The sequence below is a fragment of the Panthera leo genome, chromosome D1 (assembly GCF_018350215.1).
Source record: "Panthera leo isolate Ple1 chromosome D1, P.leo_Ple1_pat1.1, whole genome shotgun sequence".
NCBI lineage: Eukaryota > Metazoa > Chordata > Mammalia > Carnivora > Felidae > Panthera > Panthera leo.
Window position 1 is genome coordinate 61,210,217 of NC_056688.1, and position 26,587 is coordinate 61,236,803.

The window sequence follows — 26,587 nt, forward strand, 5'->3', positions numbered from 1 at the left end:
TATGATGCTGTGTTCTCTGATATGTCTTATTCTCATCCAGTCACAGAATTACTGAATGACAAAAATAGGAGAAACAACTACATCAGCTTATTTATCATTTTTAAATGAATGAGAAAATTTCGAAGGAAAGGTTCACTCAGCAACATCATCCACCCATGCGCAGTGATATCCACAATGTGAAAACTGAGTATTTGCACACCATGCCTCTGACGGGGTCAACGTGATCAGGCTGCTTAGTGGTGTTCTCCTTCCTCCCCCACTCCATCTTCGATTCCTTCTAACCTTGTAACGGAAATTAGAAAAAAAAAATTGAAACGATAACTTGAGACAGAGAAACATCAAAATCCGTGTGCCTTGAGCCTGACTTTTCTCTTGTTTTCTCTCTCCTCTCATTCCTCCATTCACTTTAGACTAGCAAAGCTGGGTATTTCTGCAGAACATACCAGCACTTCTTTGATTGCAGGTCCCTTTCTAAGGTTGTGACTCCGTTAATAAAATGACCTCTCCTCACCTTAAGCTTCCTTCTCACTGAAGAACTTGTCAATATGACATTGCTGTGGAACTCAGGCTCCATCCAGACAGACATTGGCAGCTGCATAACTTTCAGTTGCAATTCTGATTCAGGACACAAGTGTTAAATATGAACCCTGTAGTTAGATAAGCACCCACAGCTCTTCACACTCTTTCTTCCACATATTAGAGAGGAAGGACAGTTTCACTATATAAATAAAATTAAAAGGGTTAACGATTACCTGCTGTAAAAGAGCATGTCTGGTAGCACTTAAGCATGTCTGGTAGCATGCTGCTAACTTCCTCCACCTCCCAATCTCCTCAACCAGATTCTCATTTTTATCATGACTGTTCTTGTATTGTGGTTCCTAAAACTTCAAAGTCATTCTCTATCAAAAACATATTTGCACTCTCTACTTTCATGGTTTGTAGTGTTGCAAGTGGAGTCTAGATTCATTGACTGTACTTGTACTCATACTTCAAGACGTGTAGTTTCCTCCCCAGTTAAGCTCGTACTCATTCCTAACTACCCACTTACTTAGTATCCAGAAGCAGCAGTGGGAAGTGACTGGAGCAAGAGAAGTTGCTCTTTGCTGGTCCCAGCAGTGGAATATTTCTGTTTTCTACCATAATTTTCCCTGATGACCAAACTTCATAAGCTTCTTGCAAATACTAAGATATTTTTTACTCCCTATGGTAAAGGAGGAGGAGAACAGCTGCCATTTCTCAAGACTAACTTCTTAGTCAAGTCCCAGGAGACGGATCTATTTAGTGCAGCCAGGAGAGGGCAATGTTGAAGTATCTTCTTTTGGTCAAACAAACAGTGCACTTGTGTTTCAGACTACCAGAGATTGGGATTCCTTGTGCTCACCTGGATGGCAGAGAAATGGAACACAAAATGGGGACTGCTTAGCACAGGACTCCACTTCTTGCCTGAGCGGAGTGGCCAGCTTTACCCATGGTTTTTGAGGAAAGGAAATTGGAAACAAAAGAAAGCATAGCCTCCTCTTATTTATTTCACTTATTTACTCTTGGCCATCCCATGGAGACTCAAAGGATTTCCAGACTCAGTTCAGTGATCCCAGGGAGGATAGTGTTTGGAATTTGTAGGGAGGAAGTTTGGAAGCTGTAAGGAGCTTATTGTATAGTAAACTCTCTTGTTCATCTGTCTGATTCCTGGGCTGTGCCATTTTTGTGTTCATCTCTAACTGAAAGCAATCCCTTCTTGCTCTCATTTCAAGCCTTTTGGAGTAAGTCCCTCATTCCTTGCATCATAGATCAGGCATATGTCAGTGTGACATATATCTCAACCCATGCGCAGGTACATGTGGTCGCCTGTTACCCTGGCATCTGCATCTAATTATCTGGAACCCTCAGTTAAAGGGAATCTCAAACTTTGGAGTGAAGCAGCTCCTCAGTGACTGCATGCAGCACCACTTTGGGGTCACATCTTCTTTATACTAACTTCAGAAGGTGATATATTCCCAAACGTGCAGCATGGGACAAGTGTGGTCTGGGAACAGGACTAAAAGGCATCCAAAATACCAAACAGATCCATGTGAGGACTGGGAGCATACCTGAAATCAGTTGGACCAGGCTATCGTGCTTCACATGGAAGTTCTCTCAATAAATGGACTGGGGTTCATTCAACAAAGAGGACAGGAGGGATGGCATCGTGCTCTGGAAAACCATCTCTAGGGATAGCAAAAGGAGATTTAGATACCACTAAAATATAGGGCTCTCATGTCCTGAGAGGATCAAATACCTATCGTTATTACCTTTGCTTGGAGTCTGAACCATGTGCTAACTGGTGCAGCCATTCCTTCTGCCACCTGAGAGAAATGAAATGCCAGAGGCAAAATGTACATGACATAATCCTGGCAGGTCATTTGAGCAGCATGTGGTGAGAAAGAGCCAACTTTGGGAAGGAAACAGCTTTGCCCCTTCTTATCCAGGACCCAAATTCGGCCTATTTGTGCTTCTGGGCACTTATTTTAACTCTTCTGAGCCTCATTTCGATCATCCGCAAAATAAGAAAAAAATCCACAGCTCTTAAGTGACTTCGGGTGTGAACTATGGAACTTGGCACCACCCTTGCCCTGCCAGGCACACACCACCTGATGCTCCAAGGAGCTGAGCTGGTCTCCCCTCAGCCTTTCTCTCCTTCCCTCCCCAGCTGAATTTTGAGCTGGTCGGCAGTCAGCTGTTTTCCTCTAAATCAAAATATGCACATGTTATGTTTGTTGTTATAATGATATGTGTCAATTAAATATTAGATAAACAACAAAAAGGAAAATCAGTCAATATAACTCCCCATGTAAACAAAATAAAGAAGTCATGATATAATTTCAATAGCTGCAGAGAAAGCACATTAAAATAGTGAATATGCATGCAAAATAAAACCCTCCTCAAAATAGGAATAATAGAGAACTCATTAAACTAATTAAATGTATCCATGAAATACCTATAGTTCATACTGTATTGAAGACTGTTAAACTAAAATTTCTCCATTAGATTGAGACACATGCCAGGGTGCCCACTGTCAATAGCTTTATTCAGCATTGTACACAAAGTCCTAATCATAACGATATTATCATCGTATTCTATTAGTTTTTATTTCTTTTTCAGAAATATCACATAGTTATCCTCATTCTTTATCCTTTTTGTATATAATCTCTCAAAAATTCATATATTTGTCATTTTATCCTCTTTGAGGGATAACGTCCTCATCAATTATTCCACAATAATTCCACAATAATGCCATAATAGGATGCAATTTCCTGAAATACTTAATGCTCTAATACAGAATTAAAATGAGTTACTTAAGTGTTTATTATGGCATTAAGCATCTCTTTTTGCATGTCTGATGTGAACAAGTGTGTTTTTTTCCTTCTGTCATGGTATTTGCCATTTCTTGTTTTATATATTTCATGTTTACATAAATTTTATTAAACATTAAGAATATTATGACTCACACTTACTTATTTGATTCAACATGAATTTCCAAGAATATCCTCTACCTTTGCCTGTTGAACGCTAATGTCCCATCCAGTTTTTGTAATTGTATGTTTTTTGAGTTATTTCTTCATTTGACTTTGTATAAGTCTGTAATTGGACATTGAGAAGTTCTCTCTGTCTACTCTTTTCTTTTGTTTTCTTTTCTTTTCTTGTCTGTTTTTTTTTTTTTTTTTTGAGAGAGAGAGAGAGAGAGTACAAGCAGGGGGAAGCACAGAGGGAGAGGGAGAGATGGAATCTTAAGCAGGCTACATGCTGGCATGGAGTCTGACGTGGGCTCAATCTCATGATCCTAAGATCATGACCTGAGCTGAAATTGAGAGTTGAATGCTTAACCAACGGAGTCACCTAAGCACCCCCCCCAACTCATTTCTTTTTAATAATCATCTTACTGGTTCTGTCTTGAAGGTGGAATGAAGAAAATTAAACCAGATACGTGTTGACAAAGCATCCTGAAAGAGGTTGAAAGTGTGTAGACACAGGAGCACCAAAGGGTAAAGATATGAAGTCACTGTTTTGGGAGTCAGTTTCTCATATGCCAGTTTTGTGTTTGGCTCATACTTTATTTCAGCATTACATAATGATCCATTCAAGTTTATCTTATTAGTTTATCTTATTAATATCAGAATAAACTCACTTCCGTGCAGATATTCTGTACAATGATTTTGCATATTACATTAAGCCTCTAGATTGGGTCCTTTTGAACCATTGATCCACATACGGAAAATGTTTAAATTGTTCATTATTCAATCTACCGAGGTTCTAAGAAGTCTCAGGCATTGATTGCCCTATGTATTGTTGATACAGGAATAAAGAAGATACAGGTCTTCTACTCAAGATACTTGCAGTAGGCAATTACTACATGCAGTCGTTGAATAATTTTTCAATTTGGGTGAAACTCTAATTGGGTAAAATTGTTAAGATGTGTGCCTCTTGAAGAATTGATTCTATGTAGGTATTGATCACAGTTTCATTTCTGAAAATAGGGTACTAGTAAGTTAAAGAAGACAGACCAAAAAGGGTTATGCACTGTATGAGTCAACTTTTTAAACTTCTTGGGAATACAAACTACTCCCTAGTGACAAAAAATACAGCAGTAGTTCCTAGGGGTCTGTCAGGGGTGTGAGGAGCGTCAGGAGGGATTGGTCACAGGGGAGCATAAGGAAACTTTTGGAAATGATGGTTAAGTTCATTTTCTTAATTGTAGTGATGGATTCATACATGTGTATATGCCAAAATTTACCAAGTTTTATACTTTATGTATGTGAAAGTTTATTGTATGTGGATTACACTTCAATAGACTGTTTTTAAAAACAAACAAACAAAAACACAGTAGTGAATGTGCTTAACTTTTCTATAAATCTTTTCAGTGTATTTTTTTCCTATACAAATTCATCACTGTTTGTATTCTATGTCCATATGGTTTTGGAGTTGCTCATATTATTATCACTCTTTTACAGTATTTCTTTATTTACCAGTATTGCAGAGAGTGTAGACAAACATAGGGGGTGATTCCAAATTTGTCAAGATATGGATGCAAAAAAATATTACAAAATGATATATATCTAGAACTATAATTATGGGTTGGGTTACCAGTTTTAGAATACTGATATGAGACACGGTCTTGGAAGTTACCTGGAATTGTGCTATTTTCTGAAATTTTGTTTTTATGTAGGTCTAAGTGTTGCCAGAAGGGAAGGTCTAGGAGTAAACAATAGGAAAAAAAACCCACAGGAATAAGAGAAAAAATTTGAAATCTCATCATAAGATAAGTTGGTTCTAACATGAATTGCAAATCATTTTTATTAAGTATAATATGGTTGCCGAACACCTCATATTTTGGAGCATTTAAATACTTTTTGAACATAGATATTTCTAGAAGATATAAATGTTTACTATACTGATGTTGCTACTTTGAATCAAACTAAAATATCTGTAGAAAGAGCAGCTAATGATCGAGATGTTTTTTGGAGAAAAACATTTTCAGGACATGGTCACGAATTTGTTTGGTTTTCACACCATAGACAATGGGGTTGAGAAAAGGTGGGACTAACAGGTAAAGGTTTGATAGGAGGATATGAACATATGGTGGTATGTGAGAACCAAACCGATGTGTGAAGAAAGAGAAGAAAGCAAGGAGGTAGAACTGGAGGAAGACACAGATGTGGGCAATGCACGTATTAAAGGCCTTGAATCGTGCCTCCTTCTGGGGCAATTGAAACACAGTGAGAAAGATTTGAACGTAAGACAAGGTGATGAAGATTATGTCAAAACCTAAGATACTGAAGGCAACGAATAGACCATATATCTTGTTGATCCTGACATCTTCAATAGCTAGCTTCACAACGGCCATGTGCTCACAGTAAGAGTGAGAGATGACCGTAGTTCGGTAGAGTTTCAGACGACATTTGATGAGCATAATGGATGGTCCTATAAGAATGGCAGCCCGGAGTGTCACCCCAATTCCAATGTGAGTTAAGAGTTGCTGGGAGAAGATGGTGGTGTGTCTCAAGGGGTCACAGATGGCCACATAGCGATCTAGGGCCATTGCCAGTAGGATGCCTGATTCGATTGCCTGGAACGAATGGATAAGCCACATTTGTAGCAGGCAGGCTGCAAAGGAAATCTCTGGCAAATGAAACCAGAAGATGCCTAACATTTTGGGAAGAATACAGGTGCTAAGTGCAATGTCTGTGGCTCCCAGCATGGCCAAAAATATGTACATGGGCTTATGGAGGCTGCGTTCATATCTGATGATACCCAAGATTAGGGAATTCCCAATCACAGCGATGACATACATGACACAGAATGGGATCCCAATCCAACACTGCACTGGCTGTAGTCCAGGAATCCCAATGAGTGTTAGTACAGAGGGCATAAAGACTGAGCCATTGAGGAGGAGCATGATGATTTGGTCAGCAGAATCAAGTAGTGGTTTTGCTGTTTCATCTTCTATCCCCAGTCAAGACGACATGAATTAAAAATGAGAAGAAATTACGTTTTTTTTAGCAAAGTATATTTAGTTAGATAAAGTTAATACCAGAGTATCCATTCTCCTTCACTATTCAAATATAGTTGATATTTAATATTTTCTAAGCTTAAGGTACACAACATGTTGACTTCATACACTCACATATTGTAATATCATTGTAGTGGTAGCTAATGCTCTCTTATGTCACATGATTATATTTTCTTTTTGGGAATATTAAGGACCAATCTCTTAACAAGTTTGATGTTTTGAATACAATATTTTTGTTTATGATCACTACCTTGTGCATGAGATCTTCAGAAGGTATTTACTTACTAAGAAATATCTCCTCCATTTTGCTAATTTGCAGCCCCTTGTACTCACAATTGTATCCGTTTTTATGAGTTGAGTTTTTTCAAGATTCCACTTATAAGTGATATACAGTATGGGTCTCTCTCTAGAAGATCTCACATGGCATAATGTACTCAAAGTCCATCACTCTTGTCACAAATGGCAAGATTTGCTTCTCTCATTGTTAAGTAAACTAATCATTAGAGAAACGCAACTAGAAACCACTGAGATATCACCTCACTCCTGTTAGAATGGCTGTCATGAATAAGACAGGAGGTAACAAATGTTGCAGGTGGATGTGGAGAAAAGGGAGACATTGTAAATAGTTGGTAGGAATGTAAATTTGTCAGCCACTATGGAAAGCGATATGGAAGTACATCAAAAATTTTAAAAAGGTCTACATATAATCCAGCAATTCCACCTGTGGATATATATTCAAAGGAGAGGAAAACAAAATATCAAAGAGAAATAACTGATCCCATGTTTATTGCAGCATTATTCACAATAGCCAATATATGGAAACAACTTTAGTCCCCATCAACCTATGAATGGATACCGAAGATGTGGCATAGATGTGCAATAACATTTTATCCATCTTTTTGTTTCACTTTAACTACTCCTTTCAAATTTTCTCTTTTCACAAAACTAGATACCTGGGCAATTCTCTATATTGCAGGATGCTTAGCAGCAACTGCGACCCCAAACCAGTAGGTGCCAGTTGTTCTCTCTTATAATGAAAATCAACACTGTCCTCTGCATTGCCAAATAACCTGCATGTGGGAAGATGGACACATCACATGTGGTTGCTAGCCACTGTTCTAGAGTTTTACTTTGGAGAAAAATAGTCTTTAATTAAATAACCATGTTTTGTAGGCTTAATCAAAATGGGCAGAATAAATCTGAATATCAAGAAGAATTATTCCTCCACTAGTATTAGCCAAATAAAAGAGATGGAAAGGCATTCGGGGCCCCTGGGTGGCTCTGTCGGTTAAGCATCCGACTTCCACTCAGGTCATGATCTCACAGTTTGTGAGTTCGAGCCCGGTGTTTGGCTCTGTGCTGACAGCTCAGAGCCTGGCGCCTGCTTTGAATTTGTGACTCTCTATCTCTCTCTCTGTTCCTCCCCTGCTCATGCACTCTCTCTGTCTCTCAAAAATAAATAAACATTAAAAAATAATTTTTAAAAGAGATGGAAGGGCATTTCAAGAGGAAATACTTTGGACAAAATGAAAGTAGCATGAAACATACAGTGGGATTGCAATTCAGTAAGTGATTTTCACATATGAATTTTTTAATAAGCAGAGATGATGGTTGTTAAGGCTAAGGAAAGGGGAAGAATAACCAATGTAAAGTTACAGGTTTAAATGAAATAACTTAAGCCTTAGGTAGAATAACTGGTCTTTTGCCTTTAAAACTCTGCTCTGCCGGCAGATGGATGAATGTCTAAAAAGGATGAGAGCTGGCATAGGGAGACGAAGTTAGAAGGACACGTGTGATAGTCCGGATGGGACATGATGAAGTGGCCTGGCCACATCGGAGGAGTCACAAGGGAACAATATCTGTGCTGCTCGCTGACTTGATGGAGGCGAATGGTGGGAGGACAGGCTAAGATGTTCTTGGGTTGAGAGTAACAGCACGGGTGACAAGGACAAGCTGGAAACAGCTGTGTGTGCACACATATGTGCAAGTTTAGAAGATGGAGGAGACATATCATAAGCCCTTGGGACTCAGGGGCCAGGAAAACAATCACGGGTCTCATTTACAGCATGAATCGTCAGCCATTAATGTTACTGACAACTCCAATTCTGACTCGGGCTGACTCGCGGAACCTAAAAGAATCAAAGGATTTAGGTCTAAACCACACACCCTACAGTCTCAGGAAAGCTTTCCCCCTGCAAAGTCACTGACATCCACCCTTTGTTCTCTGCCTCAAGCCCCCAGGGATGGACTCTCTTTGTTTCGGAGATAGCTTGTCCATCGCAAGACAGCTGCAAATGTCAGATTTGGCTTCTTTCTAGTGATTCCCAGACTGCTTCCCTCTTCAGTTCTCATAAAAGTCCTCAACCCACCTTCTAAAGATATACATCAGCCGTGGAACACGGTGGTTATGGCATGGATCTAAAGTCAGTCAGACAGTTTAAATCCTTAGGACACTCTTCAGCTTTGCATGTTCTTCAGGCAGTTGTAAAACTTATAATTGTCTCAATTCTTTCTTGCTGAGAGAAAGTGAATGGATGAAACACTCTGCAGAGTGACTGTGAGGATTAAGTGATGTGATTCATTTAAATTTTTCAGGAAGAAACATACAATATATTATTCTGTCTAAATGCAGTGATTTCTTTCATATAAGTGACTCTCTTTCCCATGAATAACTTCAGATGTTTGATGAACATTTAACCAGATGAGGTTTACCCTGAATTCCTTAAGGGCATAATTTCTACTGAATCTTTTCCAGACCAAATATGTATAATTTTCTTACCTTTTAACCAATTAGATTTTTATATAGATCCTTCTCTACTGTCCTCCTATCTGTCAGGCTCACTTTAAAATTTGTCATCCACTGTGTGATAATATAACTGACACAAAAATATTCTAAATAGAAGCATGAGACAAAATCTTCTTCATGTTTAAACAGTCAAATACTGTAAGGGTCTATTGTTTTTTAATTACCGTAACATCTTATTGGATCATAGCATTACGTGTTCTCTTTGAAACCAATGCTCCATTTTCCCACACTTAAGCCCACACATAAGCCCCAAGACTTACCAGGAATCATTTGTGATAATATACGTAGAAGCCACAGAGTGAAAATCTTTTGGTGTTTCAGATCATGAGGATGGCTCTTTTGTACTATAAGAGCCACCTGGGGAATTCTCTTTCACCAATGGCTAGTGAGCTTTAAATTAACCTGGGACAAACGTGAAAAGGAGGGGCAATATGGTTCAAAACCTGGAAGAACTTGTCTAAAAGCAGATCTGCATGTAATAAAAACTCACAAATTGTGGTGTTCTTGGGGACTGGGAACCAAAATGACTTCCTTTTAAAACTTATAACAGAAAACAGTGCCCCAAGACAACACAAACAATCAATGACACTTATTTACCAAATAGTGAGCCAGTGAAGGGGAATAAAAACATCTGAAGGTATTCAGGCTGATCAGTAAAGACATACTGACAGGGGAAGAAATGGAATATATTTATGTAATATAGAAATTGCCCCAGTCATGTTCATACGTCCCGGTCATATGATACATGTGCATTTTTACATGATAACGTGCATTTTCAAAAATTTTAGTGTCAGTCACAATATCTGGATCAGCTTCCCAGCTGTGAACGATCATTCACGCCTGATATTTACTTAGCTGAAAAAAGGGTTTGAACCTCAAAAGAGATTTTAATCTTTGGTATCATGAAGAAGAAAGGAAAAGACTCCCGTTCTTTGTGTGATACAAGAAAAAGTCTAACAAGACTGCATTACACGCATCTGCCTGAGAGACCTGATGGCCTTACTTGGAGTCACACTGTGTTGGTCCTGTGATATTGGGTCTGGGCCTATTCAATAGAACGGTTCTTGTTGCATTGGAAAGACTCTGACTCCCCTCTTGTCATTAAACTGCCATAAAATTACATTCATCGTAGAAAAAAAATCAGTGGTGTAGGATTGGCTGTGTTGTGTGCCGGGTGAGCTCACGGTGGCTTAGGAGAGCATGTAGTGTTTGTCTCTTCCAGTTCTGCCCCCAGTGATATCACGTTGCCCAATTGTAATCAGCCATCCCCAGAACAGTCACACCAGAAAAAAAAGGAGCAAAGTGCATCAGAGTATCAATCACCCAGCAGGATAACAACACATGAGCTCAATTAAAATAAAATACTTTTGGAGAGAATATGAAATAGGCTGAGGTGAGATCGGTAGGTTCTGAAATTTGTACACTACTCTTTGTATAGAGAATAATATTATGAACATATGGAATAACTCACAAGATACTTTTGGGAAATGCAAAATATATTTGAACTTCACAGAACCGTAATGCTATTGAATGATAGAGACAAAATTACTCTTGGATACTGTTTAATTAAAACCCTTTAGAGCTAAAGGGTGACAAGATGTTTGAGAAACCATGTGGCTCCTTATTTGGTGACAGATGTAGTCCCTTAGAATCCCTAAGAATTTTATTTAACAGAGAAAATTACCTCTGAGAAATATAATAGGGAATATAGAATGCAAGTTTTGAGAAATGGCTCTTTATTCTGCATGTGTTCTAGAGAAACCCAGAAACAAAAGTGTAATTTTTAAATACAACAGTGTTACAAATGGAGTTGAATACCATTCGCTGCAATGCGTGATAAAAGTCATCAGTTGTGAAAGTATAAGTTTAAATGAATTATGAGAAATACAAAACAGAAGGGCCTGGCCATGCCTGTACTATTTGTGAAACTGTCTGAATTAAAATGGGGATGCTTACGACACAGAGAGGAGAAGGTTCATGGAAAAGTTTATGTGGCCAGAGTATTGACTGCCAGTTTCAAAAGTAGACTTCAGTATATCCACACAGTGACATTTCATTCAGACATAAAAAGAAATGAAATTCTAGGTAATTATATTGTAATAGTGGTATATGGAACAGATGGTTTTTACATTTGTGATGAACATAGCATGATGTCAAATCACTATGCTGTACACCTGAAACTGTGATATTGTGTCAACAATAAAATAAAATAAAATAAAATAAAATAAAATAAAATAAAATCATAAATAAAATAAAACTTCTGTTCATGTTCTGACATAGATGAAATAGTAAAATAAAAGTTCTGTTCATGTTATGACATAGCTAAAATAGTAAAATAAAATAAAAATTCTGTTCATGTTATGCCATAGATGAACCTCAAAAAACTTTATGCTAGGTGTGCCTTTGTGGCTTAGTTGGTTAAGTGTCCGACTCCTGATTCACTCAGGTCATGATCTCACAGTTCATGAGTTCGAGCCCTACATCAGGCTCCACTCTAACATTGAGAGCCTGCTTGGGATTCTCTGTCTTCCTCTCTCTCTGTCCCTCCCCTGCTCATGCTTTCTCTCTTTCTCTCTCTCTCTCTCTCTCTCTGTCTCAAAAACAAATAATTAAAATTAAAAAAAAAAAAAAACAAAAAACTCATGCTAAGTGCAAACAGCCAGACACAAAAAGCCATGGATTGTATGATCTACTTCTTAAAATGTCCAGACTAGTCAAATTCATAGAGAAAGAAAGTAGATGTATGGTTTCCATAAACCAGGGAAAAGATGAGTGGCAAATGCCTGTTAATAGAATGTGGTAACCTTATTGGGGTTATGAAAATGTTCTGGAATTAGAGAGTAGAGACAGTCTCACAACTTTTTAAATATACTAAAAAAACAGTGCCTTGTACACTTTATAAAAGGGTGAATTTCATGGCAACCCATGGGCACTTTTATACTAAGAAGAGGAAGGGGGGAAAGGAGCCAAATGTTGCAAGTTATTCTTTCCAAGTTGGACATTTAGATAAGGACGTGCAAAAACCCAGAAGGTGAAGCCATCTCAGCCCCTCTGTCAAGTCTAGTAGTCTTTAAACATTAGCAAATGCTCTTAGCCTGTGTAATTGATTAATCTTTCTTTGTACTTGTATATATCATGCATTCGTCCTTGAAGGAACAACGAACTCTTGCATGTCACAAAGCAGAGACCAGACCCCCCTGCACAACCTCCAGGCACTAGGGAACCAGATCCCCCTTGCACAACCTCTGAGCACTGAGATAACTTCTGTAGCTGGCACCATCAAGTCTGCACATAATCAAGAAACGTTACAGACCATGGCACTCCCTTTATTGATTCAGTGCCCTAAACCCCCCCTAAAAGTGTCTGGGTCAGGCAGAAACCTTGTATTTGGCTTTTGGACAAGAGTCTACCTTCTCCCCAGGGATCCAGCTTCCTGAATAAAGCTCATAAACCTTTCCAATCAATACTCCTTTCTTGAGTATTGGCTTTTCCAGACAGGTAGCCAAACTTGGGTTTTTGCCACAAAGGTCAATGCATTATTGCTCCCTCACCTGAAAGCCAACATCAAGAGTGAGGAAAGTCAACTCCTGCACCCCATGGGTCGAAATTCACCATCATTAAGACCTCTTTCTTTATCTGCAATCACTCCTCCTAGGAAAAATCCATGGCCTTTTGGAAGCTCTGTCATGAAGTCTTGAGGAATACAACCCTTGAAAATATTCATTCAATATTTATTTATCATATTTTAATCACACAAAATACTGGACCCAAATCAGAAAATGATTAAAGGAAACAAGTACTTCAAAGTAAGGATATACAAGTGGAAAAAAGAAGCAGGGGACTGATGCAGTCTTATAAATGTTAATTATGAAGACAAGCATCTTCCATCAATCAGCCTGTCAAAGCTTAAAAATCTCAGTCATAACCAGTGTTTTCGAAAATTCAGACATGAAAGTGCTATTAGTCGTTGTAAATGATGCAATCTCTTTGTAGTATCATTTTGAAGTTTCTAGAAATCATTAAAATTACTCTTTAAAAATATATATATATATTTTTCTTTTTCAGTCAGCTTTATGTGCAGGAATGTATTCTGGGGCACCTGCGTGGCTCAGTTGGTTAAGCATTCGATTCTTGATTTTGGCTCAGATCACAATCTCACATTTCGTGAGACTGAGCCCCATGTTGATCTCTGATCTGTCAGCATGGAGCCTGCTTGGGATTCTCTCTCTCTCACTTTCTCTTGGCCCCTCCCCTGATCGCTCTCTCTCACTCTTTTTCTCAAAAATAAATACATATTTAAACAAAGAATGTATCCTATAATTGTCCTGGCCAAGTGTGTGGGAGGATAGAGAGTCCTGGTTACCTTATGTCCTTGCAATAACCCATTTGTTTTTTTCTTCCATTTTTAGGTGTCAGGTTGGAGCTGGTCTTGAAAATTTGGAGGCCATAATAATGGCTAATCTGGACTCTAGGCCTGATTTTGTATTGAATACTGACACTTGAGGATGGTGCAACTAGGTTCCAGTTTCACATTCTATCTTCCTGTCGTTTTCATATTCCCGTATTTTTAGGATAACTGTCAGGACTAGTCATTGTTAGATATATTTCGAACTTCTCCAGATAAGCTTGGAATTCTAGTGGACCACCACAAGCTGCCTGCTGCCTGTTTTTGTATAGTCCAGTAGCTAAGAACAGTTTTTACAGAATTCTTTCAGTCAGTGTGGTGATAGGGAAATGTAAGTTTCAGCAGAATATTATCCCCCAGAAAAAATGAATTCCACTTTTCTACTTAGTAGAACTTAGCAAAAGAAAAACTATATAACTATGACTATTGCTAATATTAGATTTTGAATGTCATCAAAATTTTTGTGGAAATATATTTTCTATCTTGCTACCTAAATACCTACTTAATAATCTTCAACTGTCTCTTTGTCCACAAAGCCTGAGCTATGTATTTGTCCCTTTCCATAAAGGTTGTTGAACCCTGGCTAAAGCACGAGGAAATTACTTCTGATGTTATTTCAGCTTTGTTCCTAAATAAATTATGTTACGTAAGAACAACAATTCCTACTGGCAACCCGTTCTAATCATAGGCAACAGATATTGATATTGAAAATATTTTCAAAACATTCCCCAAGATGGCCTTTAGATTTATAAGTAACCATCCTCAGCAGTCATTGATATGTGGTGAGGCTGATTCTATGAAACAAGTCAGAGTTTTCCTCATTTATGTGACATGCAATCTAGTATATTTTATAGATGCATTGATTTTAATGTCATAAATCAAATTATGGGCATTTGCACACATGTGCATGTTTTCCGTGACCATTCATTAAATGATCTATGAGCTGAAATTTTCAGGAATAGTCTGCTATCCTTAAGTGCTCAAGTCTTTAATCTTAGATAAAAACTCCATCTCTTCACTAATTTAGTAACCTTTACTGATTAAAAGGTGTGTTGTCTTTTTTTTTTAATTTTTTTTTAAATTTTTTTTAACGTTTTATTTATTTTTGAGACAGAGAGAGAGACAGAGCATGAACGGGGGGAGGAGCAGAGAGAGAGGCAGACACAGAATCGGAAGCAGGCTCCAGGCTCTGAGCCATCAGCCCAGAGCCCGACATGGGGCTGGAACTCACGGACCATGAGATCGCAAGATGGTGACCTGAGCTGAAGTTGGACGCTCAACCGACTGAGCCACCCAGGCGCCCCAAAAGTGTGTTGTCTTATATTCACTGAGAAGTATGCTGCCACAAGCACACAAAAAACACGTGCCCTTTTTACAGAGAAAAATTTATAATAACACATAGCTTTCATAATAAAGTTCAACATCTTTGCAGAGTGTCTATGGCTATTCCTTTTTTGTGCTTTTCAAGTATAACTGACACAAAATGTGACATTAGTTACGGGTGTACAACATGGTGATTTAGCACGTCTATACCTAATGCTATGCTCACAAGTGTATCTACCATCTGTCACCATACGAGCCTATTACTGTACCCCCGACTATACTCCCGATGCTGGACCTTTTATCTGCATAACTTGTTCTTTCCATAACTGGAAGCTGTATCTCCTGCTCGCCTTTCACCTATTTTGCCCTGTGGGGCCATTCTTGATATTCACATTACCTTTGTCTCTGCAAATTGTATCTTACATTAAAACAAACAAACAATCCCTGTGCATTTACATGCCCATCGTTTGTACTATAAGTCTCATTTTCATCTACCTGACGTGGTGTGTCCCTACTTGGTCAATCATTCATGATTCCTTAAGAATCAGATTTCCTAATTAAACCCCGAGAAGCACAATTTTCACTCTCCTGCTTACTACTTTCTGTTGGACTTGGGTATTTCATTCTCTCTAATGGACAGTGTCCCTGAAAACCACCACAACTTCTCTCTCACTTGCCCTTCTCTTTCTTTCTCTCTGTTTCTCTTCCAGAAATATAAGGATATGTTAAGCAATGTGTCAAATTCCCAGTCTGTCAATATTGTCTAGTGTAATAATTACAATTTTGTGATTTTATTTTACTCTAAGATTTGTTTTTTAGTTGTCTATGTATTTATTTTGAGAGTGAGAGAAAGGGAGAGAGAATCCAAGCAGGCTCTGCATTGTCAGCACAGAACCTGATGCAGGGTTCAAAGTCATGAACTGTGAGATCATGACCTGAGCTGAAATGAAGGGTCAGAAGATTAACTGATTGAGCCACAAAAGAGCCCCTGTAGTTTGATTTTAAATTGCTGAATCAATAAATAAGTAACAGAGCTGTACTGATGTGGGGGTTCCTCAGTGGCTCAGTTGGTTGAGTCTGACCCTTGTCAGCTCAGGTTGCGATCTCATGGGTTCTTGGAATCGAACCCTACTTCAGTACCATCAGTGTGGCACCAACTTAAGATACTCTCTCTCCCTCTCTCTCCATCTCGCTTTCTCTCTCTAAAAATAAATAAATAACATTTAATTAAATAAGAAAAAAAGAAATGTCTTGATGTGTAAAATGGAACACTTCACTTCTCATGATTTTTTTACCTGTAAATTCCTGAATGACTCTGGAGATGTACTGAAATTTTTGTATTATTATCTCATTGCATCCATAAGTGTTTGGTTTTTATTATTTATATGTTTGTTTGTTTGTTTGTTTTGACACAGCATGGTTTCAACAGTTTCTCAAAAAACATTTTTTAGTTGACTCAGAAGTTTCAAGACAGGTCAACAACTTGTTTTCATTGAGTACCTGGACACTATAGAAAAATGGTTTTGGATGCATTTAAATTCAGTGATTGATGCATATATGTGAATCTCTGGAAAATAATTCTTAGAGGAGGACGCTCAACCACGGAATAAAAAATAAAACAGAAGGGTGCCTGAGGGGCTCAGTCAATTGAGCGCCCTACTCTTGGTTTCTGCTCAGGTAACAATCCAATGGTTTGTGAGTTTGAGCCCCACATCGGGCTCTTCACTGATAGCAAAGAGCCTACTTGGGACTCTCTCTCTCCCTCTGTCTCTGTGACCGTCTTCCACTCTCTCTATCTCTCTCTTTCTGTCTCTCAAAGGAATAAGTAAGCTTTATGAATGAATGAATGAATGAATGAATGAATAAATAAATAAATAATGAAAACAATGTATGTTCACTAATTTGTTCTTATGTTCCTTGTTCTCATTACCTAGTAGCATCCAAAAGCACACTGACTGATATTTGTCATGGGGTATGATGAGGTGAAAACCATAAAATGCCAACAAATTTAACAAAACAAATATATAAAACTGAAGCATTGCAGATAATGTGGCCTTTTAACTATTATATTTAATTTTGAGAGATTGTTACTATTGCATAATGGGGAAGGCTGAAGATGTTAATCACAGTGCATTTTATGAATACAACATCTTTACCACATGAATGCGGATCTGCTTGGTCTTGGCACCATAGACAAGTGGATTGAGAAACGGGGGAACCAGCAAGTAGAGGCTAGAAAAGAGGATGTGGATATAAGGGGGAACATGAGCACCAAACCTATGTGTGAAGAAGGAGAAGAAGGCAAGGAGGTAGAACTGGAGAAAGACACAGATGTGAGCGATGCACGTATTGAATGCTTTCAACCGAGCCTCCTTCTGGGGCAAACGAAAAACTGTAAAAAAGATCTGTGCATAAGACAAAGTGATGAATGTGAGGTCGAACCCTGCAACTATAAATGCCACAAACAAACCATAGATTTTGTTGGCCCGCACATTTGATGCAGCCAGTTTCACAATGGCCATATGTTCACAGTAGCAGTGGGAGATGATGGTTGTATGGTAAAACTGAAACCGGCATTTTATCAGTACTAAAGATGGGGCTACGAGAAGGGCAGCCCTGAGTGTTACCACAGCCCCTATTTGGGTGACTAGGCGGTGGGTGAAGATGGCAGCATGTCTTAGTGGATAACAGATGGCCACATAACGGTCCAGAGCCATGGCCAGAAGGATGCCTGACTCTATGCCTTGAAATGTGTGGATGAGCCCCATTTGAAGCAAGCAAGAATCAAAATAAATCTCTGGCACATGAAACCAGAAAATTCCAAGCATCTTGGGCACAATGCTCGTGCCAAGTGCAATATCTGTGACTCCCAGCATGCCTACGAAAATGTACATGGGCTCATGAAGGCTGCGCTCTGACCTGATGATGATCAGAAGCAAGGAGTTTCCAATCATAGCAATGAGATACATGACACAGAATGGAATCCCAATCCAGCACTGCACAGTCTCTAGGCCTGGGATCCCTATCAGCGTCAACACAGAAGGCCTGAAGACGGTGATGTTGGAAATGGCCATAATGTCCTCTGGCCTCCAGATGAAAATGAAAGAAGGTTCTCAGTCAGTGGCACTCTTCTCTTCTCCTCCTGTTTTTATCCTGTCATCATAGCAAGTATCTCTGATTTTGGCAGAACCTTAAGATCATACCATCCATCTCATTTACATTATTGAAGGGGAAAGATAGATCCATAGATACACATTACTGCGTTCAGGAAGGACATCCACGAGTAGTGTAGCACAATAAGAAGTTATGTAGAAGGCAAGCCAACTGCATTAGATCCCTCAGATCATCTGCATAAGGGAATTGACTGCCGATCTGTTTGTTATTTCCTTCTGGGCCTGTGGACAAAAGAATTATACCTGTTTAATTTGCGTATAAAGGGCATTTCAATCAGAGTTTGATGAATCTCTCCCTATCCCATGTCCCTGCTACTCAACAGTACTATTATTTTCTGTTGTCTCTAGGTCTGTAACTGTCAGTGTAAACCAGAAAATCTCTTACCGGTACATTCATATTAAAGCTCCCTATTAAAGAACAGAGAGGAACAGCTGAAATCCTAGTGTGAAATGTATATAGATATTTATATCTATCTATATTTTCTGGGTCTATGTAAGAGTGCATGTCCTTTCAAAAGAATCTGAAGGAAGAGCTTTGGAAAAGATGATCTAATTCAATGTACTTTGGTGAGTTCTGAGTCAAAGTTCCATGCAAGTTTTACATTTCTAATAAGACTGCATTATGTTTTGTCTATATTATTAACAACTGAAATCCTGGAAATTAGTTGTGTGCTTAAAATAACTGCCATTCTCTAATACACATCACTGAATGCCTAGAAGTGAGGAATCCGTAGGAGGCAAGAGGACTCATTCTTGCTGACTACAGAAGATAGGAAAATGGGTAACTTGGAAGAATAGATACCAGTTTCCTGGGTCTAATAGTTCAGAACTTCCATTAGCATGAGATTTGACCCATAGCTTCATTCATTCTTAATGTATGTCATGTAATGTATGTAATGTAATATAGACCATATGAATGATTGTATCACTTTGGGAGCTCAGACATAGGAAATGTATAGGAAATAAAGCGGTGAAAGACAGGTTCCTTAAAAGTGGTCATGGGGCGCCTGGGTGGCGCAGTCGGTTAAGCGTCCGACTTCAGCCAGGTCACGATCTCGCGGTCCGTGAGTTCGAGCCCCGCGTCAGGCTCTGTGCTGACAGCTCAGAGCCTGGAGCCTGCTTCAGATTCTGTGTCTCCCTCTCTCTCTGCCCCTCCCCCGTTCATGCTCTGTCTCTCTCTGTCCCAAAAATAAATTAAAAAAAAAAAAATTCCTTAAAAAAAAAAAAAAGTGGTCAAATAAAGAAGTAGAAATGCAAGACAAAGAGCAAACCTTGGAATACCACAAATGAGTCAAGACAAGGATGTAGATTAATTGAGGAACACTTAGTTACCTCTCAATTTACTAATGACTGTCTGAAACCATGGGGTCTTTGTCCTTACATAAAGTAATTCTTGGATCAAAACCATTGTTTTTTTAAAAAATTCAATATCTTGAATCAAGACATTCTCAAGATAAAACAAACAAATTGTTATATTGTAAAAAAAAAAAAATAGGATTCAGTTATTTCATTCTTTCCTAGACACCTCCACCTCTGGTGCCTTATGTCAGCAAGCTCAAGGTCTCTAATCACATACTTATTGTCACCAACTATGCCAGTAATGCAGGAAGAATTGTGGTTTACATGGCTAACCCTAAAATGATGTAACCCAATCAACAGGGGCCATTCTATGAAGAAAGTCTGTATCAGCTGATATATATTTAGAATAGACTAATCAACTAAGTCCTTGATTTCCAAAGCTTTGCTCCCCAATGCTTAATTCTACAGATTCCTAGATCATGGATACTTTCATTAACTTTTTCATCCTAGACTTACTCAGAATCAGAATAGAAATCATTTAGTAACAATCACATTGTCTGACATATTCAAGAGTAGGGAGCTGACATGGGAGCATTACCTGACAGGTACAGATGGTGGGAAGGCACGTGGGAGAGGACTTAAGTTAGTACAGGGCAGGAGGGATGAAGTGGCTATCACTGGAAAAGCTGGAAGCGAAACATTATGGGGTGAACTTGGGGATAATGAGACTTCCTCACCCTTTGTTGTTGGGAGCCAGTTCTGCTCTTACCAGACACCTGAAGACCATGGCCAGTCTTCATAGCACCATCACTCATTGTTTACCTCCTCCCTCTTCCTCCTCCTAAGATTCTGGTCTCATTTACTTGCATCTTGTGATGGGCAATGCCTCTTTCTTCCATCTTCACCCTCTGTAACAGCTCTCTTCAACGTCATGAACTCTGATCTATTGCTGCTGGGGCCATCTGCCAATCTGTAGACATCTGTGGGATAGTCTTTCCTGCTTTCTTCAGTCCCTGCAAAACAGGCATGCTCCCTATTCTGTAAATTTGTTTGAGATCATGTCGGTGTGTTCATCTCCAACAAAATTTGCAGCAAGGTCTGTGCTATTCTGAGACATAGCATAAATTTATTGAGGACAAATTGTAGGAGAAAGCAGCTGGCTGCCAATTGTAATGTTCCCCAGTGAGTGTTAGGGAGCAGGAGGTCTGAACATGGACTGATAGATTTCCTAGCCACAAGCCCAAGCCACCAGGGACCCAGCAGCTCATAATAAAGCCCTCCTGGGTCTATCCACACCTAATGTCTCTGAAATCATGTCTACATTGGCAGAACCTCCTTGTTCTCTTCTGTTTTCTCCTCAAAGTAAATGCAGAAAAATTAATATATATACATTATATTTTATGAGTTCAGTTTCTTTCCCTCTGTCCTCATTATGAGAATATGTAAAGAACACTTAAAGGTAGACATGATTCTATGCCATGAGTTAAATAAATATCCTTGTGACTCTTCTTTCACTGAGTCTCAAAAGAGAAAATGGTTTATATAATTGCCTGAGGCCCTTTAAATTTCATGTTAAATGGAAAATGGTTTATATAATTGCCTGAGGCCCTTTAAATTTCATGTTAAATGGATTTTATTTTTCCGTTATGAGACCACTTGTGATATGATTGATTAAAAATGAGTTTCCGGGAGTGCCTGGGTGGCTCAGTCAGTTAAGTGTCTGACTTTGGCTCAGGTCATTATCTCACAGTTTGTGGGTTCAAGCCCCATACTTGGTTTGTGCTGACAGTGTGGAGCCTGCTTCAGATTTTCTGTCTCCCTGTTTCTTTGCCCCTCCCCCACTCATGTGCGCACACACTCTCTCAAAAATAAACATTAAAAATTAAATAAATAAAATATTTTTAAAAACGAGTTTTGAGTAGGACTGTCTAGTTTTGAAACCAGATTCTACCATGATTTAACTCTGTACTGGAGGCATTCTAGTAGGCTTCTCTATGTTTCTGTTTCCATATCTCTATCTTCATACATTTGTTCTATGGATTAAGACATCTTAGTCTATATAAATTATGTCCTTAATATGGTACACTATATACAGCTGTTGTGAAATAAATGCATGGCTTTAATTATGGATGCTTTTGAAGTTAGAATTAGGATACAAGGCTATTACTACCAGGAATTATAAAATTTTTCTGGGTTAATAAAACATTTCTTTAAGTTATTTGAGTTTGGAACACCTCTTCCTATATTTGTTCTTCCAGTTGGAGAATATATAAATAATGTTATGGTAAAAAATTAATGCTTATATATTATGTAAGTTTTGGTTAAAAATTTAATATGTATTTATTCTCTCATACCTTCATTCAATATACATTTATCATTAAATGTGTTATGTGTTATCCAGGTCATTAGCACAGATAAATCAGATGTGATCTATATGGAAGAAGCAGTTGCATAAAGAAAAAATGGAAGGGGAAGCTAATGTGATATATGCTGTGAAAAGTTTAGAAAGGTTATAGGGAAAAAAAGAGAAATGGCCAATATTCCTTAGTTAAAGAAACTCCTAACTAAATTCTAAAATCTGAATAGCAGTCAGGCTAGCAAAACTGTATATGTTTGCATATAGAATAGAAGAAACAGATGCATTGAGCAGTTTATTTTCTGGAAAAAATGCAAGCAATTCAGAGCATCTTGAAAAAAATATTACATAATATATGGAGATACATCTGTTTTCAAATTTAGAAAGCTAATTGTCATAATTTTCAGAAGTAAGATGTATAAATAAATACCAATAAGTGAATGATGAAAAATATTCATTTCTCATGAGATTTCATGAAAGATTAAATTGGGAATAAGTACTGATATGAAAGAGAGATCGTATTTCAGAATTATTTAGTAGATAATCACTAGGATTGGTGATGGAGTAGGCATACAGTGGAGCCCAACATCAGAAGCAATGATTATATTTCTGGAATGGACAAGTAAGTGAGTGTTGCATCCTTTACTGAATTAAAAAATACTTTCAAGAAAAGAGCTCTTTAAAAAGCTTTATATTGATATAATTCAAAATGTACAGAATTGTGCAAGAATAGTCCAGATTCAGAAATTGTCTCTATTTTCCACATTTTGCTTTATTATTTGGTAGCTAGATAGGTGATAGATGATACATAGATAGATAGATAATAGATAGATGAATAGATAGATAGATACATAGATAGATAATCTTTTTCTGCACTATTTATGAGTACTTTGAAGACATGGTTGCTCCTAAGTAATTCTGTTTCTTGACCAAGAACATAGATATTCTATTGCATTAGCTATACTATAACCAGGATCAGAGCACCTAATATTGCAATAAAACTATCACCAAATGTACTTGCCATATTCACATGTAGACAATAATCCAAAGAGTGACTTCTCCTAGGTATATTTTTTATTCCCCAGAATCCAATCCAGAATCTCACACTGCATTTCATGTTGATGTCTCTTCAGAATCCTTTGATGTACAACAGGTCATTAGCAGATCTTTTCCTTCTTTCTGATTGTTTTATTTCATATCTGAGCACTTACTTAGCTAACATTTTGAAAATAGTTTATTGAATTCTAACATACGTACAAAAATCATATGTTGTCCAGTTTAAATAACTGTCACAAGGTAGACGTAAATCAGTAAGCCCCCCATTGAGGAGTACCACATTACTTCCATCCTAGAATGAACCACCTTTCCCCTGTGCTCCTTAACACTCTGCATCGCAGTCGTCACTTCTTCAAGGAAAATGACTATACTAACTTCTTTTCTTACTGTGGCTTAAAAACAAAAAATAAAATGTCAACCCGTGTTTGTGGCTTATCTAACTTGTTGGCCTGTCATTTTTGATCAGGGTCTCTTATGATTTTTTGTATTTATGTGACCTCAGTTGTAATGTCTCCTCTTTTACTTATGATTTACTTCTATCAGTCTTCTATCGCTCTTCAGGATTAAAGGTTTGTCAACGTTTCTAATCGTTTCAAAATAAACAACTTCTTATTTTTGTATTTTTTTTCCTATTGTTTTTCTATTCTCCACTATGTTTACTTTTGCTGTAATCTTATTTCACTTCTGCTAATTTTGGTTCGCTTTGTTCTTCTCCTGCTAGCTGGGTGTAAAGTTAGATCATTTATTTGAGGTCTTTTATCTTTTCAATGCAGACATTTATTCCTATAAACTTCTGTCTTAGTGCTACTTTTATTGTGTCCCCTAGGCTTTAGTTTGTTGTCTTTTAATTTCATTTGTCTCAAGAGATTTTGTACTTACCATTCTGGTTTCTTCTTTAAGCCATTATCCATCAGTTAGTTGTTCAAGACTGTGTTATTTAATTTATACATATTTACGAATATTCTGGTTGGCCTTCTGTTATTGATTTCAACTTTCATTATATGGTAATCAGAAGAGATACACTCATTATTATTGAATCTTCTTTAATATTTCAGACTTTCTCTGTGATCATACATGTAATCTATCCTGGAAAATGTTTCTTGTGTGCTAAGGGAAAATGTGTATTGATACCATTAGGGGAAATAGTCTGTATGTGCATGTTAGGTCTATTTGGACAATAGTGTTCAAGTCCTCAGTCGCTAATTGATCTTCTTTCTGGATGCTCTCATACTACTTTCATGTTGCTGTCTTTTTTCCCCTTAAGCTGTATTAACATTTGCTTCACCTAACTGGGTGCTCGGATATTGAAAAAGAGACATAGCCAGGAGCACATAGCTATGTGCTGGTTTGGCTATTGAAGAATATTGATGTGTGACATGGTCCTTGGATGTTACCAGGAATCAAGATTTGTCTTTCTCACATTTTATTTCTATGTAAGTCTAAGTGTTGCCAGACAGGAATTTCTAGGGTAAACAGAACAAAAACAAAAGAAAATGAAAACAATTTGAAATCTCAGCCCAAGAGAACTTTGTTCTGTATGTGAGTGGCAAACCAAAGTTCCTAGGTATTTCATGAGTTTTTAAATGCCTCCTGTAGTTGTGAGCATCTGAGATTTACACATTTTTTTTTGTTTTATTTATTTATTTATTTATTTATTTATTTATTTACTTATTTTGAGAGACAGAGCACATGCACAAGCTGGGTAGGGGTAGAGAGACAATCACGAATGGGCTCTGCACTGAAAGCACAGAACTAATGCCCACTTGAACTCACAAACCTTAAGATCATGGCCTGAGCCAAAATCAAGAGTTGAACACTCAACCGACTGAGCCATGCAGACGCTCCAAAGTTTGAATACAGACCTCTGTAGATGATTTGACTTTTACCACATTCATGTTGTTACTTTGAATCAACCTAAAATCTATGTAACAGGAGCCACTAATGATTAAGGTTTTTTAGGAAGAAACATTTTTAGGACATGGTCACGAATTTGTTTGGTTTTCACACCATAGACAATGGGGTTGAGAAAAGGTGGGACTAACAGGTAAAGGTTTGATAGGAGGATATGAACATATGGTGGTATGTGAGAACCAAACCGATGTGTGAAGAAAGAGAAGAAAGCAAGGAGGTAGAACTGGAGGAAGACACAGATGTGGGCAATGCACGTATTAAAGGCCTTGAATCGTGCCTCCTTCTGGGGCAATTGAAACACAGTGAGAAAGATTTGAACGTAAGACAAGGTGATGAAGATTATGTCAAAACCTAAGATACTGAAGGCAACAAATAGACCATATGTTTTGTTGATCCTGACATCTTCAATAGCTAGCTTCACAACGGCCATGTGCTCACAGTAAGAGTGAGAGATGACTGTAGTTCGGTAGAGTTTCAGACGACATTTGATGAGCATAATGGATGGTACTGTAAGAATGGCAGCCCGGAGTGTCACCCCAACTCCAATGTGAGTCAAGAGTTGCTGGGAGAAGATGGTGGTGTGTCTCAAGGGGTCACAGATGGCCACATAGCGATCTAGGGCCATTGCCAGTAGGATGCCTGATTCGATTGCCTGGAACGAATGGATAAGCCACATTTGTAGCAGGCAGGCTGCAAAGGAAATCTCTGGCAAATGAAACCAGAGATGCCTAACATTTTGGGAAGAATACAGGTGCTAAGTGCAATGTCTGTGGCTCCCAGCATGGCCAAAAATATGTACATGGGCTTATGGAGGCTGCGTTCATATCTGATGATACCCAAGATTAGGGAATTCCCGATCACAGCGATGACATACATGACACAGAATGGGATCCCAATCCAACACTGCACTGACTGTAGTCCAGGAATCCCAATGAGTGTTAGTACAGAGGGCATAAAGACTGAGCCATTGAGGAGGAGCATGATGATTTGGTCAGCAGAATCAAGTAGTGGCTTTGCTGTTTCATCTTCTATCCCCTGTCAAGACGACATGAATTAAAAATGAGAAGAAATTACGTTTTTTTTTTAGCAAAGTATATTTAGTTAGATAAAACATACATGATCTTCTCTTTCCTTTAGTATTGAAATACTGTTACATCAAACATTTTCTAAAGCTTACTTGCATACCATGTTGATTTGATACATTCACATATTGCAATATGAGTGCCATTGCAGTGTTAGCTAATACTCTAAAATGTCACATAATTATGTTTTCTTTTCTGTGATGGGAATAATTGAAGATCTGGTCTTTTAGCAAGTTTGATGTTTTTATATAATATTTTTGTTTATACTTACTATACTGTATATTAGATTGCTAGGAAGATTTATTTACCTACTAAAACACTATGTCCTCTATTTCCTCAGCCTCAGCCCCTAGTACCCACAATTATATCTGTTTTTATCAAGTTTATCTGTTTTTATGAGTTTGGCTTTTTGTGCTTGTTGCAGGGGAGTTGATACACAATATTTTAGTTTCAGAAATGCAACATAGTAATTCAACAAGTCTTTACACTGTGCTGTGCTCACAACTAGTATAGCTATGGCATGTCACTGTACATGTTATTACAAACCGTTGACTATATTTCCCATGCTGTACCTTTTATCCACATAGCTTATTCATCCCATCATTGCAAGCCTCTGTTTCCCACTCCTCTTC

The 26,587-nt window shown here is 38.1% G+C and overlaps 3 protein-coding genes across 3 annotated transcripts; all 3 read right to left on the reverse strand.

Annotated features, from left to right (window-relative positions):
* Window positions 1-5,473: 5,473 nt before the first annotated feature.
* LOC122201225 (olfactory receptor 52A5-like) lies at window positions 5,474-6,430 on the reverse strand. The gene has a single exon (XM_042907141.1). It carries the CDS (start codon window positions 6,428-6,430, stop codon window positions 5,474-5,476), a length of 957 nt encoding a protein of 318 aa, XP_042763075.1.
* A 10,783-nt stretch (window positions 6,431-17,213) lies between these two features.
* Window positions 17,214-18,152, reverse strand: LOC122200467 (olfactory receptor 52A1-like). The gene has a single exon (XM_042906089.1). It carries the CDS (start codon window positions 18,150-18,152, stop codon window positions 17,214-17,216), a length of 939 nt encoding a protein of 312 aa, XP_042762023.1.
* Window positions 18,153-24,907: 6,755 nt separating this feature from the next.
* On the reverse strand, window positions 24,908-25,854 carry LOC122201226 (olfactory receptor 52A5-like). Its single transcript, XM_042907143.1, is given in 2 exon segments — window positions 24,908-25,596; window positions 25,599-25,854. Coding segments are annotated over 2 exon segments (945 nt in total).
* Window positions 25,855-26,587: the final 733 nt, after the last annotated feature.